General features: G+C 27.9%; 1 protein-coding gene across 1 annotated transcript; it reads right to left on the bottom strand.

Moving 5' to 3' along the window:
• On the bottom strand, window positions 1-3699 carry LOC132933894 (uncharacterized). The gene is made up of 2 exons (XM_061000170.1): window positions 3389-3699; window positions 1-901 (listed from the first exon to the last, which is right to left on the bottom strand). Exons 1-2 carry the CDS (start codon window positions 3697-3699, stop codon window positions 1-3), a joined length of 1212 nt encoding a protein of 403 aa, XP_060856153.1.
• Window positions 3700-14449: the final 10750 nt, after the last annotated feature.

Genomic DNA, 14449 nt, shown 5'->3' with positions numbered 1-14449 from the left:
TCAAACAAATTGATATTGAAACGGAACTGCTCCTGCATCCATAAAATATTCAGCAAAATATTCTCGAACATCTAATCCTTGTTGACGAGCTCCAGAATTATTTTCATTTTGAATGTCTTCCAAAGAGTTTGAGAGGGTGTCTTCGAAATTATAACCATCCCTTCGTCTAACATGCATGTAAAATATGCATGTAACTGTATGTAAAATACAGCATGCTTTTATAACGTCGTCTGCAAAATCGGGTTCAACTAGAATAGCACTATGTAGAACACGCCATTTATTTGCGAGTATTCCAAAAGCACATTCTACGTACCTTCGAGCTCTTGATAGACGATAGTTAAAAATTTTTCTTTTTTGTGTGAGACCTCGTCCAGGGTATGGTCTTAAAAGATTTTTGTGTAGTCCGAAAGCTTCATCACCAATTACCACGAAAGGCTGAGGAAAATTGTCTGTATTTGGGAGAACAACAGGTGCTGGTAGATTTAATAGTTCAGAATATAGTTTTTTTCCGAATGGACAATTTTTGAAAATTGTAGAATCACCCTCCTTACCATATGCACCGACATCGATTGAAATAAAACTATACTCTGCGTCCACTACAGCCATTAATACAATGGAAAAATACTTTTTATAATTGTAGAACATTGATCCGGAATTAATGGGTTTAATACAACGAATATGTTTGCCATCGACTGCCCCTACACAATTTGGAAAGTTGGTTTTTAAATAAAATTTATTGGCTATTTCTGTCCATTGGTCTGGATTAGGTTCTGGCATTTCTTCAGGCTGTAGAGTGTTCCATAAGACCTGACAGGTTTCTCGAACAATATTTCCTATTGTGCTTCGTCCCAACAAAAATTCATATTGTAACGCCACAAAATTTGTTCCAACTGACAGATATCTGAAATAATTTATGACTTTCCATATTATACAATATAATATAAATAATATACTAAATTATATTATACTATATAGGTAATATCATATAATTTTATGTTTTTTTCTCAAAATCAAATATTATGTTTGGAGTTTTTAGAGTAGGTAGTACCTAATAATATTTTCTAAAAAATATTTCATTAGGGGTGTTTTTTATGATGTTTGGATTATATATTTTTTTATTACGCGTCTAAAGTTATAACTTTAACAAAATGCATTAAAATTGAGAAAATTTAAATATTTTCGTCTGCCTACCAAAGAAAAGTTAACCAGAAAGTCACATTCATTTTGTATAATCATTTTAAATTTAATTTCTTACGATGGATATTCAACCCCTAATTAATAGTTTCTCCTCTAACGATTTTTGATATTTTGTTGTACTTCAAAAATTAACTATAAATAGATACTTCAAATTTCCACCAAATAATTATAATAAAATATTATAATTGTCTGTAGGTACCTACATGATAAAATATTCAAAATATTTCGACTATTTTTGACCTATTTATAGACATTTGAAATTTTGAAAAAAAAAATACATTATGTACCTACGATTATTTTTTTTAAATACAGATTTTTACAAAATAATTATTATAGTCAATATATCGCGAACATTTGCAAATCTTTTTTTGGTTAAAAATGTATACAATTTTCAAATTGTAGAGCTAAGGATTGGAAATTTAAAAAGAGGTTTCTCTTAAGTGGGTAATACTGTAACCAAAAAATCTAAAAAAATATACGATCACAGTTTTCTTGTATAGTCTTAATTTTAAGTTAAAACTTGGACGAAATTAGATGTTTAAACGAAGATTAACGATATTCATTATTTTGTTATAATTCAAAAACATTATTCGTGGTGACTCTTACTTATATTTTATTAATGCAGTAAATATTATAACTTGTGTAAATATTTTTTAGATTAAAAATTGGTGGGGTGGGGGTTGCCCCACGACTTAATATCCTATGGAGACAGTTGGGTATCAGTAATTGTTCATTGCCTCACATCAAAAAATTTAGTTCGACGCAAAGGAAAGACAAAAGTATTTGAATACTTTTATTTGAATACTTTGCAAGACTGCAGAATTGTATTTACTTATTTTAGAATTTTTCAACTCTTATAAGATAACCTTATTTATCTATATACAAAAATACTTTTTAGTCGATGAAATTAAAAAAAAATGGAAAAATATCAAAGACAATTTTGCTCGAGACATTAAACAAAAAAATAGTACACCAAGTGGTAGTGGAGCAAATCCTACCAAAAAATATGCTTATGCTGATGTACTATCATTTTTACACCCAGTTTTAAAAAAAAGAAAGTAAGTAAAATACATTTTAGGAACAAAATTCTTTTCTTAACATTCACATTATTATTAAAATTGCAGGACAACAGGTAATATGTCATCATCATCCATCATCCATGATCCAGAAATAGAAATTTCTGTTGACGCTGGTGACATTTCCGAAGAAGACTATGTTTCACCTCCACCATCAAACAACAGCATGAATACACCAGGGCCTCAGAATAAAAAACAAAAGATTACCCATTTCCAGCAAAATTTACTGCACCTTATGCAACACCCACCCACACAATCACGCTCGGAAGACATGGATCCTGATAAAGCTTTCTTGTTATCATTCCTTCCAGAATTCAAAAAAAATGAATGATAACCAAAAACTCGATTTTAAAATAGCATTCATGCAATCAGTAAAAAATATTTTAAACCCTCCTATTGACCACTCGCAGAATTTTAACGCAAACATTCACCAATTCAATAATTATCCAAACAATTTTGGTCAGCAAACTTCTCTCACCTATCCCAGCTATTCACAACAGTATCTACCTGTGCACCCCTCTTCAAGGTACTCGGTTCCACAAAACTATAGTTCACCAACCTCACCTCCAGACTACAGCCAGGAAGATGTACCTAGGATGAACCATAGTGTTTAATATTATAGAACAATACACCTATTATTATTTTTTTTTTTTTATTTTGAATGGAACAATAATATTATATTTTGTTTTATATTGTATTATACAAGTATTAGTATATTCTAGTAAGTTACAGAAGTTATTTTTATTATTTTTTTAAAAGTTTTTGAAGTTAAGTTAATACATATTAGGTACGTTTAATATTTACGTTTTATATTATATTTTATAATTTATTATTATTATGTTTTTTTTGTTTACGAACAAAACAATATGTTGTATATTGTATTGCTTCAAGTAGGTATTTAAAGTTACAGAAGTTATTTTTATTGTTTTTTTTTTAATTTATATAAAAAGTTTTTGAAGTTAATTACGTTTTATTTTATGTTTTATTGATAATCATATAGGTACCTACTGAAATATTGAATACTGTCCTATGTATTAAAAAGGTTTAATTTATTTAACTATACTTATTCTATACAAATATAATATTTACTAGGTAGTTAATTATTATTTAATTACCTGATTGTAATAGTCAATCTTTCTTCTGGACACACCGGACGTCGGAACTTGGTGATTTTCTTGCTTATGTGGGGACGTAGTTTTTCTAATAGTTCGTCAAATGAAGAAATTGACATTCGATAATATTCAGAAAATTTGCTCGGATACTTTCGAATTTCTCCATAAAAAGAAAAAAAACGATTATTAGTTTCCCGTACTGCATTAAATGGATGAATCCAAAATGATCTTTCTGATCTTGGTGGGTTCAGATACCTAAATGATTCTGCCACTGCAATCACTTTCAATGCATGCATATAATAATCGTAATCCATACTGAATAAACAAATTAAAAATAATTTTAATTTAATTTAATATATGCAAATAGAAGTTTATATTTTTTAATATGGATAAATAAATAAATATATATATTTGTTAGTCGTTACTACTTACTTTCAACTAGGTACTTGCTTATATTTGCTATTTAGTTCCACGGATTAATATAAATTATTTATATATAATAATTATGTCAATATACCTATTCACTAAAAAAATCAATAAAAAATATACAAATAATATTCAAATTTGAAATAACTACAAGACAGTGGTGCAAGACAGCTGCACAAGACCGAATCATCAACCAGGCAAGTCTGAACACGTAGTGAACGCGCGCAAACCGCGCTAGTGTAGCACGTCCAAATCACGCGTTGAAACCGCGCGTCAAAACCGCTGTAGTGTGTCGCGACCCTTAGGGTATTTTATATAAAATTTCATGACAATAATTGGTAGAAAATTTTATTTATTGAATAAAAAGGCGTGTATATTTAAATTAGTTAAAATTACAGTTTACAAAGAATAATTCAATAGAAAATACATAATATGAAATTAGGTTTGTCAGTTTAGATATTTTATATTGTTTTTCTATTTTATTATAGCCTGTAAGTTGAATTAATATTATAAATTACAACAAAACAACTATAATCATTATTAGATTCAGAGCGGAGTGAAGGATCTAGTGGTTTTACAATGGTGTTTATTTTTTTTTATCCTGTATACAAAATTTCTTTTTGAAGGAGGGCTCCGATTTCAACATATCTTATCCTTACGGAGTACCAGATTGCAGACAGTCTAATAAAGCCTTTGGTGAAGGAACGTTTCGAGAAATTGCGGTCAGTCATAGGAGTGACTAGAATAATTAAAGAAATTATTAATTGAGAGAGGGTGTTGAAATATACAATTAATTTTAGTATTCAAACCATGTAAACACGTGTGCATGTACATTGTCGTTTTCTAATAGATACTTAAGCAGTTACGATATAGGTGTGCAACACTTTTACTATCGCTTTCTATATTATATAGGAATACGGGATGACCTCAATTGTGCATATTATTTATAGTGCCTTTGATGTATGTAATACTCACTTGCACGGAAGCCGTACGGTAATCATACGGTGTGTATAGTCACAGATAACTGTCCAAGTTGTACGTTACTTATATATTATATTATAGATAATCATATTGTCGAGTTATTACTTATTAGTTATTATCTTAATACTAAAGTCATTAGTTCGTCAAGCTTCACTTTCAACAATATAGGCACCTACCTACCTACATATATATTTAAACTTTGAACATAGATTGGTTTTTTAATTTAATTTGTCTTTAATCTCTACTTGGTTTTTAATTTTTTTAATGATATAGTGCTTACCTATACTATAAGTACATATTTGTAATTAAATATTGATAATGTGATATTTACACTAATTATAGCGTTTAAAAAATATTTGCTCAATCATTTTCATGTGTTTGTGAGTAATATAAACTAATATTGTAGTCCGGGGATTTTTATTTTGAATACCACAGGTATAGTATACTATAACTGTGAAAAATGAAATTGGAGTAAATAGATAATATATTTTTTGTGATTGATTTTTATATTTTTATGTGAATATATAATATGGTGGTGTGGGGGCATTGCCATCACGGATTACTTTTCATGTAATATAAGGTGGAGGCTACAGCCCCCAACATTTTAGCCCTAGTTGCACCACTGGCTTATCCTTAAATCGTTTTCAACAAAAAAAGCCAAAGCTTCGTTAGCGGTAAATGGAACAGTTTCAGTGATTTTGAATTTTGATCGCATTTTTAATTTTACATTCAATATTTAGCATTTTTAAAAAGCTGGACCACACTTCTTTGTCCACTCTGTTGCATTATTCTATTTGAGGCGTATATTCTTTCTGGGGAAGTCATATTCGAAGACTCAATCGAATTAGTCGTTTTACAACGTTTAGTTCGTTCAGATGACTCAGTAAATGTTTTAGGGCTTTAGGCGTACAACCAAAATTAGCAGTTTTTGGTATAAAAGACTATGGTTTTAAATAAGGCATTTCAAATGTAGCTTATTTATAAGCTAATTCCAACTTATCAAGTTTTCTATTACATTTCAACAATTTTCTTGATAATACCAAAGAAAAATTTACGGTTTCATTGTTTAGTAATGATATAATATAATTACTATCCCATTCAGCGCATTTTTGTTGTATGAACTCAAATATTTCTTTTCTACTAATTCTATTTCTAACAGATGTAACCATTTCCATTGTGCAGAATGTTTTTTTTCGAATAAAGAGTTCAATTATATCTCAAATTAAAAACACCTTGCCACAGTCATTTTCTGAACTAACTGAAAAATATAGAATAAAAATTGAAAATATTATTAAATAAATAAAATAATATTAAATTAATTAAATAAATAATATTATTAGATATTTTTCTTTGAAATGAATTCCTACATATTAATAGTAACTTAATTTTTAATTACTTTCTGAATGATCATCCATAATTTAAAAACAAAATTGTTAAATTAAACAGAACTGAATTAAAAATTACAAATGTCGTACTTATAACGAAATAAACTGAACTCATGTGTTGAAATTTTGCTATTTTGTTGTTATTCAAAAACAAATAACTGTAGATACATGAAAATTTCACTGAATATTTATATTTTCATTTTTAATACACCATACAATTTTGAAAATATTTGACTCTTTTTGAGCTGTTTGCGGACATTGTCAGTTTACAATTTTTTTAGTTTTTTTTTTTATAAATATCAATACAATTTTATTTGTTAGGCAATAAAGCGTGAAAATTTAATGCAAGGCTCCTGATATATTGTTACAATAGCAGTTGAATAATATTAAAAATACATAGGCACAATTTTTTTTTATAAGTATTTTAAGTTCAAATTTCGACAAAATTTAATTTTAATTTAATTATTTTATTTTATTTTAAAATTTAATAATTATTTAGTAGTTAAAAATTTATAAAATGTTCAACTTTTATAGCTAAGGATTGAACATTTAAAACAAGGCTCCACATAAATAGGTTATACATAAATTACTTTATTCACAATAATATCATCAAATATACTTGGTAATATCATAGGCTGACTGACCGTTTTCGCTCAGAATCGTTTTTCTTATACAATGATATTATATCATTGAATTCAAATTTAACAACATCCATTACAGTGAACCACTTTCAACCTACTGTACATTAGAGCGACATTCATTTATCCACCTTTTTTTTTTTGTTGTGTTCAACACTTATTCATAGGTTGACGTTGCATAATTTTTCTTTGTAATACATTTTTAAGGAGTCCAATGGAGGCAATGTGTGGGCACTCTGGTCGTGTAAATGTGTGTTTAGTAAGTGATCACTTTACAAACTAATAATTACAATTAATGTGAATTAATTTGAAACCTAACCTATTTCCAATAATATGTTTACTTGAGTGAATTTATAGTATGATCATTAATTATTATTCAAATATTGAAGAGAAGAAGTTTATTATGTAGGTTTATTAGTCGAAATCCGATACTTTATTTGCAGTGCCAAATATTTAGATATACCTAATAGGTAGGAGGTAATTATGATATTTTACATTTTGAATTTGAATTATTGTGTTTAGTAATATTAAAATATCGAAAATTACACAGGGACAGATTATCTTCATTTCTAAAATATTGATAATAGTTGTCTCAAACCATTAAATAATCCATATTATTGGAAATGAAAAAAAAAAAATTTTTATAGCATTTTTCCATACCTACTAATGATAATTGACAAGTACCCCTTAATATTTTTTAAATTTGCATAACAATTTTTAATTTTAAATATACCTATACGGCTATACCTATGACTAAACAATGTTCGATGATGTTTTATTACGTCGCACACGGCACACCATTCCACAACTGACTATTCGGACCCTTTTAGCAATTTTCGAAAGTCTTACCTAATATCGCCATTTATATTACGTGAATATTATCATTATTATAAAAATGGATCATCGTTAAATATTTTATAAATTTAAAAATAATAATATTGATAATTTACTATTAAAAAAAAAAACTATATTATAATATTTTATTTCTAAACCATAATCATATATGGCAACGCTATCTAACTAGGAAAATGAGTAGCAGTGAGAGCCAGTTATTCACCCACGCATTTAAGTTAAAAATTATTTGGCGGCAGCAGATGGCGTTGCCGTTATCGAATTACTTTAAATCTAAATATTAATAATTTAAATCATAAAACCTTCATGGTTAACGTGTCAAATACTCAAATGACTTTGTTAGGACCAAGAAAATTGTTAAGTTTTTTTTCCCAACAAACAAAAGTTCATTATCAATGAAATTACTTGGAATCTATCAGGAAAAGTACATAATAAGACATTATAATATGAGTTTGATTAAAATTGAACGCAGCATCCCTCGATAAATACTCCGCGAATATGCAGGTTAACACTCTACATTCTCTTCCGTTCTTCTGATAGAGGTTAACACCAATAATTGGTAATTATTGCTAATTTCCAGTCGTCTATACCCAACTTTTTTCGGTGTTCTTCCTTTAAATATTCACGTACAATATCCGAACATGAATAACTGTCACACTCAAAGAGACTGTCACAATAAGTGATTCATTTCTGTACGACGTCTGCACACACAAGTACCCAGTGAGCAAAACGGTCTTGTTTTATATTTATCGGAAAGAACACTCTGGATTTCGAAAATAAATTAACTTTTTTATTCCAATGCTTCATATTTTTGTGCCCAAGTTGAGTATATCGCTCAAAAAAATAGGTATCAAAGCACTGACAGTGAACAAATTGTATACATTTTCAGAATAATAACCTAAACAATATGTCTTATTAGTTGTTATACTTATCCTACTTACGTAAATAATTACGTAAATACTTACGTAAATAATTCATAGATTACTGTCCGCTGCTGTGCCCATGCAGGGCCTTGCACCCGAATCATTTATTCGGGTTTCGGGTTTCGGGTGCTGGATGTATTTGGGTGTTCAAACGACCGAATAAAAAATTTAAACAAACATTTGGGTTTTCAAAACCGTTATTATTCGGGTTAATATTGGTTAATATGGGTGCTGAGAAATCTGGATTAAACAGAACTTTTGATGACCCCCCCCCCCCCAAAAAAAAAAACAAAAAGTGTTCATGTTTATGTTATTTATAATAAAATATAAATGTTTTACCCAAATTCGCAACGTCATCAAAAATCAAAATGTTTACAAGGCTTTTTGTGGTCAAAAAATAGTTAACTTCCTAGAGCCTAATCCCATTTAAAAGTAAATACAAAAACATAATGAATAGGTATATTTTACAAAATCAACAGTTACAACAGATTGATATTTTAATTTTGCATAATGTTACGTACCTATATAACAGAATTATAGGTATTGATTATTTTGTGATGACTTAAAAATTAAAAAAAATAATCTTTATAAATATTATTATACTATAACTAAAAGGTAATATAAAAAATGTATAGGTACTTACAAATTGTACGATGAAATAATAATAAAATTGAAAATTGAGTAGGTATGTTGTGAGAGGCGCGTCGTAGACTCGTAAGCCGAATGTGATACAAATTACAAATGTACAATTTCCTACATGCCAAGTCGATAGATATAATAAATAATAAAATATTAAAATGTTTAAAATAGATGGCCATAGGGGCGCTGACTGTTGAGCCATAGACAAATAAAATAAAATATAAATTATGATTTCGTGATTACCGAAAAACTGGTAAATAATAAATATAGCCGCGTATTACGATATTCGAGTTACTAAATTAGATATTATAGGACATAGGTAATTCCGCTTTGGAAGTTCGTCGCAAATAATGAAATAACACAAGTTATTATTAGTTATTAGTGTTTGGTATTTTGGTCACGGCTGTCAATACTTTCAGTTTTGTTGAGACCACGTCTATTTTATATTGCTATTGGCTATATTTGGATTTATTTTACTAATAAAGTAATAAAGTAATAAATTATATAACATAATAGGTATAAGAAATAATTAAATACTTAATATTTTAATCAGAATCAATTAAATTATTAAACATTTTAATGGATTTTATTTTCAAGGAATTACCTAATATGATTGTTTGTTAGATTGTTCCTGTTATTATTATTATTGATTATTTAACTCTACAAAATCGAACTCACCACAAGAAATACATATGAAATGATATGTCGCATGAAGAATGAGAAATAAAAATTATTCGGGATTTCGGGTTAACCCAAATATTTATTCGGGTTTTGGTTAACACGGGTGTTTTGAAAACAGAATCATTCGGGTTATACGGGTTTCAGGTGTTTGATTTTTTAAAGGTGTTTAGGGGTGTTAGGGGTTCGGGTTAAATCGGGTGCAAGGCCCTGATCTTAGCATCATAAGTATAATAAATAATAATATATAATAATATATTATATTACTTGACATAATATGAACACTAAACCCGTTGCATTAATTTGTAGTTTTCAATTCACGTATTCTAATATAGGCTTAGGCGGAAATAATTAACAATAAAGTTTTACTAAATTTTTTACTACAAAATAGTTGTTAAATTAAGATAAATTAAGCCGAAATTCGAACTTTAAATGCTTATAAAAAAAATTGTGCCTATGTATTTTTAATATCTTTTAACTGCTATAGTAACAAAAAAGCAGAAGTCTTGCATTAAATTTTCACGCTTGTTTGAAATGGTCCGTAAAAAGCTCAAAAAGAGGCAAATTATATTTAAAATTGTATGGCTTATAGAAAATGCTAATATAAATTCAGTAAAATTTTCAAGTATTTACAGTCATTCGTTTTTTAATTAATTTCACTTTGTCATAGACATTTTTTTTTTGATAAAGGTAGAGAAACTTATATAGAATCTTGTATTACATTTTCAAATCTTATATTTAAAAAGGAAATTTTTTATGAATTTCTAACTCAAATAATTTGCAAATTTTCGTCATTTTTACGTATTTTGTCAATATTTGAACTTTAAAATTTAAATGCTCATAAAAATAAATTGTGAAAATGGATTTTAAATTTTTTTCGTCTGCCTTTGAAACAATATACTAGGAATCTTCTATTAAATTTTCAAGCTTTTTTAACCAACAAATAAAAATTTATTGATATTTATAGAATAAAAAAACTAAAAAATATAAAAACTGAAAATGTCGGTAAACTGTTAAAAATAAGTCAAAATATTTGGAAAACAGTCAAAATTGCATGTACTTACGGTCATTCGTTTTGTATTTGCACCAAAAACGAAAATCGATTTTGTGGAAAAAATTCCAGTTTTTTCTTAATTTTTCATTGGTTTTTAACGGCGCTTTTGAAAACTACTGGGAAATTTTCACTTTTGACTTCCCAAAGTACTAACTAAATTAACTTTCCTATCAAAAAAGATACTGTTGAAGAAAATCTAAGCACTTTTACTGTCCTGAAAGGTTAGAAAATAGAATAAAAAATAAAAAAACACACATCATTGTAAAATCAATACATTCATCGTTCCACTCAGAATCTAAAAAGGCAAATTAAGATGATCAAAAATCTAATTTTTTATTCAACTAAGCTTTTTTTATTGAACTTGTCTTTTGTTTATCAAATTTACATCTTTTATCCGACTTATAAAATTCAACAAAAAAAAAATATTGATTTGCAGATTTTAAAAACTAATTTTACGTTATTTGCAATTAATTTGCAAAATATTGACAATCTGAGAACGGATAAACAACATTCAGTAAAATCAAAACACAATTACTTATATAAAAAATCAGTAACAAATTTAAAATCATAGTTAACAAATTTTAAATTAATAAGTAAAGACTATTTTTATAATGAAAATAATAATGTTCATAATTCAATTAACTTCAAAAAACACGAGTAAAATTAAGTTTTTATTAAAACAATAGATATAACTGTCAATACATAACCCTTTTTAGTTTTATAATAATATAATATAAAAACATAATATTGCAATAAATGCAAATTAAAAGTTAGAATGATTTAATTAGTTTGGACTAAATGGCAAAAATACTTAATATAAAAAAAAACTGTGCATGTGTATTTTTATTATTTTTCAACTGCTGTTTTAGAAATATATCAGGAGCCTTGTATTAAATTTTGACGCATTTAACTAACACTGAAAAAAGTGCTGCTTACGCCATTTTACCTTCTCACCATCGGAGTCATTATGAATGATGTCAAGCACGGCGAAAACGCCTAATTTTTAGTGACAATCCATGTAAACCCATATAATAATAATATTATCATAATATAATCTATGTTTATCGCATACTATCTTACATATTTTGTAAGACACACACCTACAAATATTCGATTAAATAAATATAAATGTTTTTATCTATAATACGTATATCACAACAAAAACCCTTCGTCAAAAAAATGGCTAATAATATCTTAACATCGAAGATTTTTCATTTTCTAAACACGTTATCATGGACCTATCATGATTACCATTAGTACACAAAGATACACAAGTCAATGACTACTCGTTCGAGTTTTAACTTTGATGTGTCAAAAAATAAAAAACACACATCATTGTAAAATCAATATATTCATCGTTCCACTCGGAATCTAAAATAACAATTTCCAATTTTTTCAGATTTCGGTTTTGAATTTAATACCGGTATCCAATTTTTTCCTGTTTCGGTTTTTACTTTAATACCGGTATCCATTTTTTTCGGTTTCGTTTTTGATTACGGTTTCGGTTTCGGTTTTAAAACGGTTTATACCGGTTTCTGTAATCGGTTTCAAGCTCTGATACGAACAACACGGGTAACAGTACGTTATAATATAAAAAAAAGTACGTTTTGGAAATAGTTCGTTTTGATATAGTTAATGATTTGTTCCTATTCTTTTGACTTAGGGAATAGTACGTTTTGGCTTTAAATCTGGAAAAAGTACTTTTGATTTTCTAAATATCATTTTTATGTATGGGAAAGGTTCGTTTTGGTCTAACCAGTCATTTTGAATCGCTGATTTGACCAGGAAATAGTATGTTTTGATCTATTCTGACGACGCCAATCGATGTATCGATATTTTTTCCATAAGAATCGATACCTAACTCAATTTTGTTAATTTTGTCATTATTCCGTTTTGGATTTCCACCACTCATTTATGTACAGGTTGATTCACCGAGCACGGTTCACCCTCCCATCATTGTTTTGATTTGATAATGAATCTATCCAATTTTTGATTCAACTACTTGCCCTAGATAGAGATCATATTATATTCAAATGACTATTGCAAGTTTATTTATTATTAAGTAAACACCCATAATATGCTTATCTAAATCTTAAACATCAGGCTACATAATATATACACGTAACACAGTGGCGGTGCCAGCATTTTTTTTCTAGGTATGGCCAATGAGAAGCTTACAATTATAAGGTAGGGCCACAAAAAATAAGATTAAAAAAAAAATTAATATTAGCGAATTTCTATATTATTTAAAAACTTTAAATGATGATAACACTACCTATAACAAAACTAGGTACTTTAAAATAATTCTACGATTTCAATGTCTAGTGACTTTGCTTCACGTTTTCAATTGATATGATGCTTAAATTTGTAAGGTTATTAGTGTCTAGTAAACTATTTCATAAATAATTCTTGACGCGTTTCATACATGAGAATGTATGTTCACATGCAGCTGATGAGTGATGACACAGGTATTGTTATGGCAATGGAGCATAATTTATATGTTTCTGAAAATGCTTTGTCATGTTCCAAGAAAGTTATGAAATTGGAAAACATCTATAATTTATTTTAATATTATACCTATCCATACATCAGCTGAATAGTATTATTATATTCTGTGATACCTGGTAGTGTAATCACAAGACATATTAATATTTAATACAATGAATCATTATCGTAGATTCGTTGGCAGGTAATCAGGTAATAAATAAAAACTAATAATGAATACGATAATGAATATCTTATTACGTCGTAATAACACCAATAAATTATAAATACAAGTAGGAGTATTATTTATTCTAGGAGGATTATCAATCATCATCATATAATGTAATGTAGAAGTATATTAATCTAAATTACATACAGTGAACAAAATACAAATATCAGTATTTTCTGCTTATGAAAAATTAATATATTATTATTATGTCTAAGGTCAGGCCCGTGGTAGGTCCCTAGCGCTGCTACTGGTCCGACCCATTATAATATTATATTAACCTACTGAAAAGCCCGAAAAGAAAATATAATTGTACATTGTACAATCAAGAGTAACCGAAAATGGGCGAGTGCTATTCTCAAAAAAAAATTTGTTCCGAATAAAACAAAATTTAGTCGCTAACCCATAAGCAATTGTCCGTTTATTAATAATTATTTGAAACTGTCAGCAACGGACGAACTATATTATTTTTCCTTTTTTGCTCGTTTATATTCTTCGGGCGTTTGTTCGAACGAAATATTACACGAGCATAATGGATATAATAATTTATACCGCGCAGGCCATGATAATAATATACCACAATTATTTATTATTTCAGGGTTTTTTTTTTAATACGATTCAAGATCAAGAGGCACCACACCCCCTTGATAGGGAATACTTAAAAATATATAGTCGCTGAGTCATTGTATTTAATATTTTGACAATATTTTAAATCTAATTAAAGATCTTATTTTCGAATACTTGGAAATTATTGCACGGCTTGAAGAGTTTCCCGTAG

This window comes from Metopolophium dirhodum, chromosome 1 (assembly GCF_019925205.1).
Source record: "Metopolophium dirhodum isolate CAU chromosome 1, ASM1992520v1, whole genome shotgun sequence".
NCBI classification, from domain to species: Eukaryota; Metazoa; Arthropoda; class Insecta; order Hemiptera; family Aphididae; genus Metopolophium; species Metopolophium dirhodum.
Note: the sequence above shows the minus strand (reverse complement) of the source record. Positions and strands in the feature narration are given on the sequence as shown.

What these genes read in the sequence shown, in the direction of transcription:
- LOC132933894 (XM_061000170.1), bottom strand. Translation starts at nt 3,699, where the DNA reads ATGGATTACGATTATTATATGCATGCATTGAAAGTGATTGCAGTGGCA. An exon ending in AGATTGACTATTACAATCAG is followed by an intron (nt 902 to 3,388) that starts GTAATTAAATAA and finishes AAATTATTTCAG; the next exon opens with ATATCTGTCAGTTGGAACAA.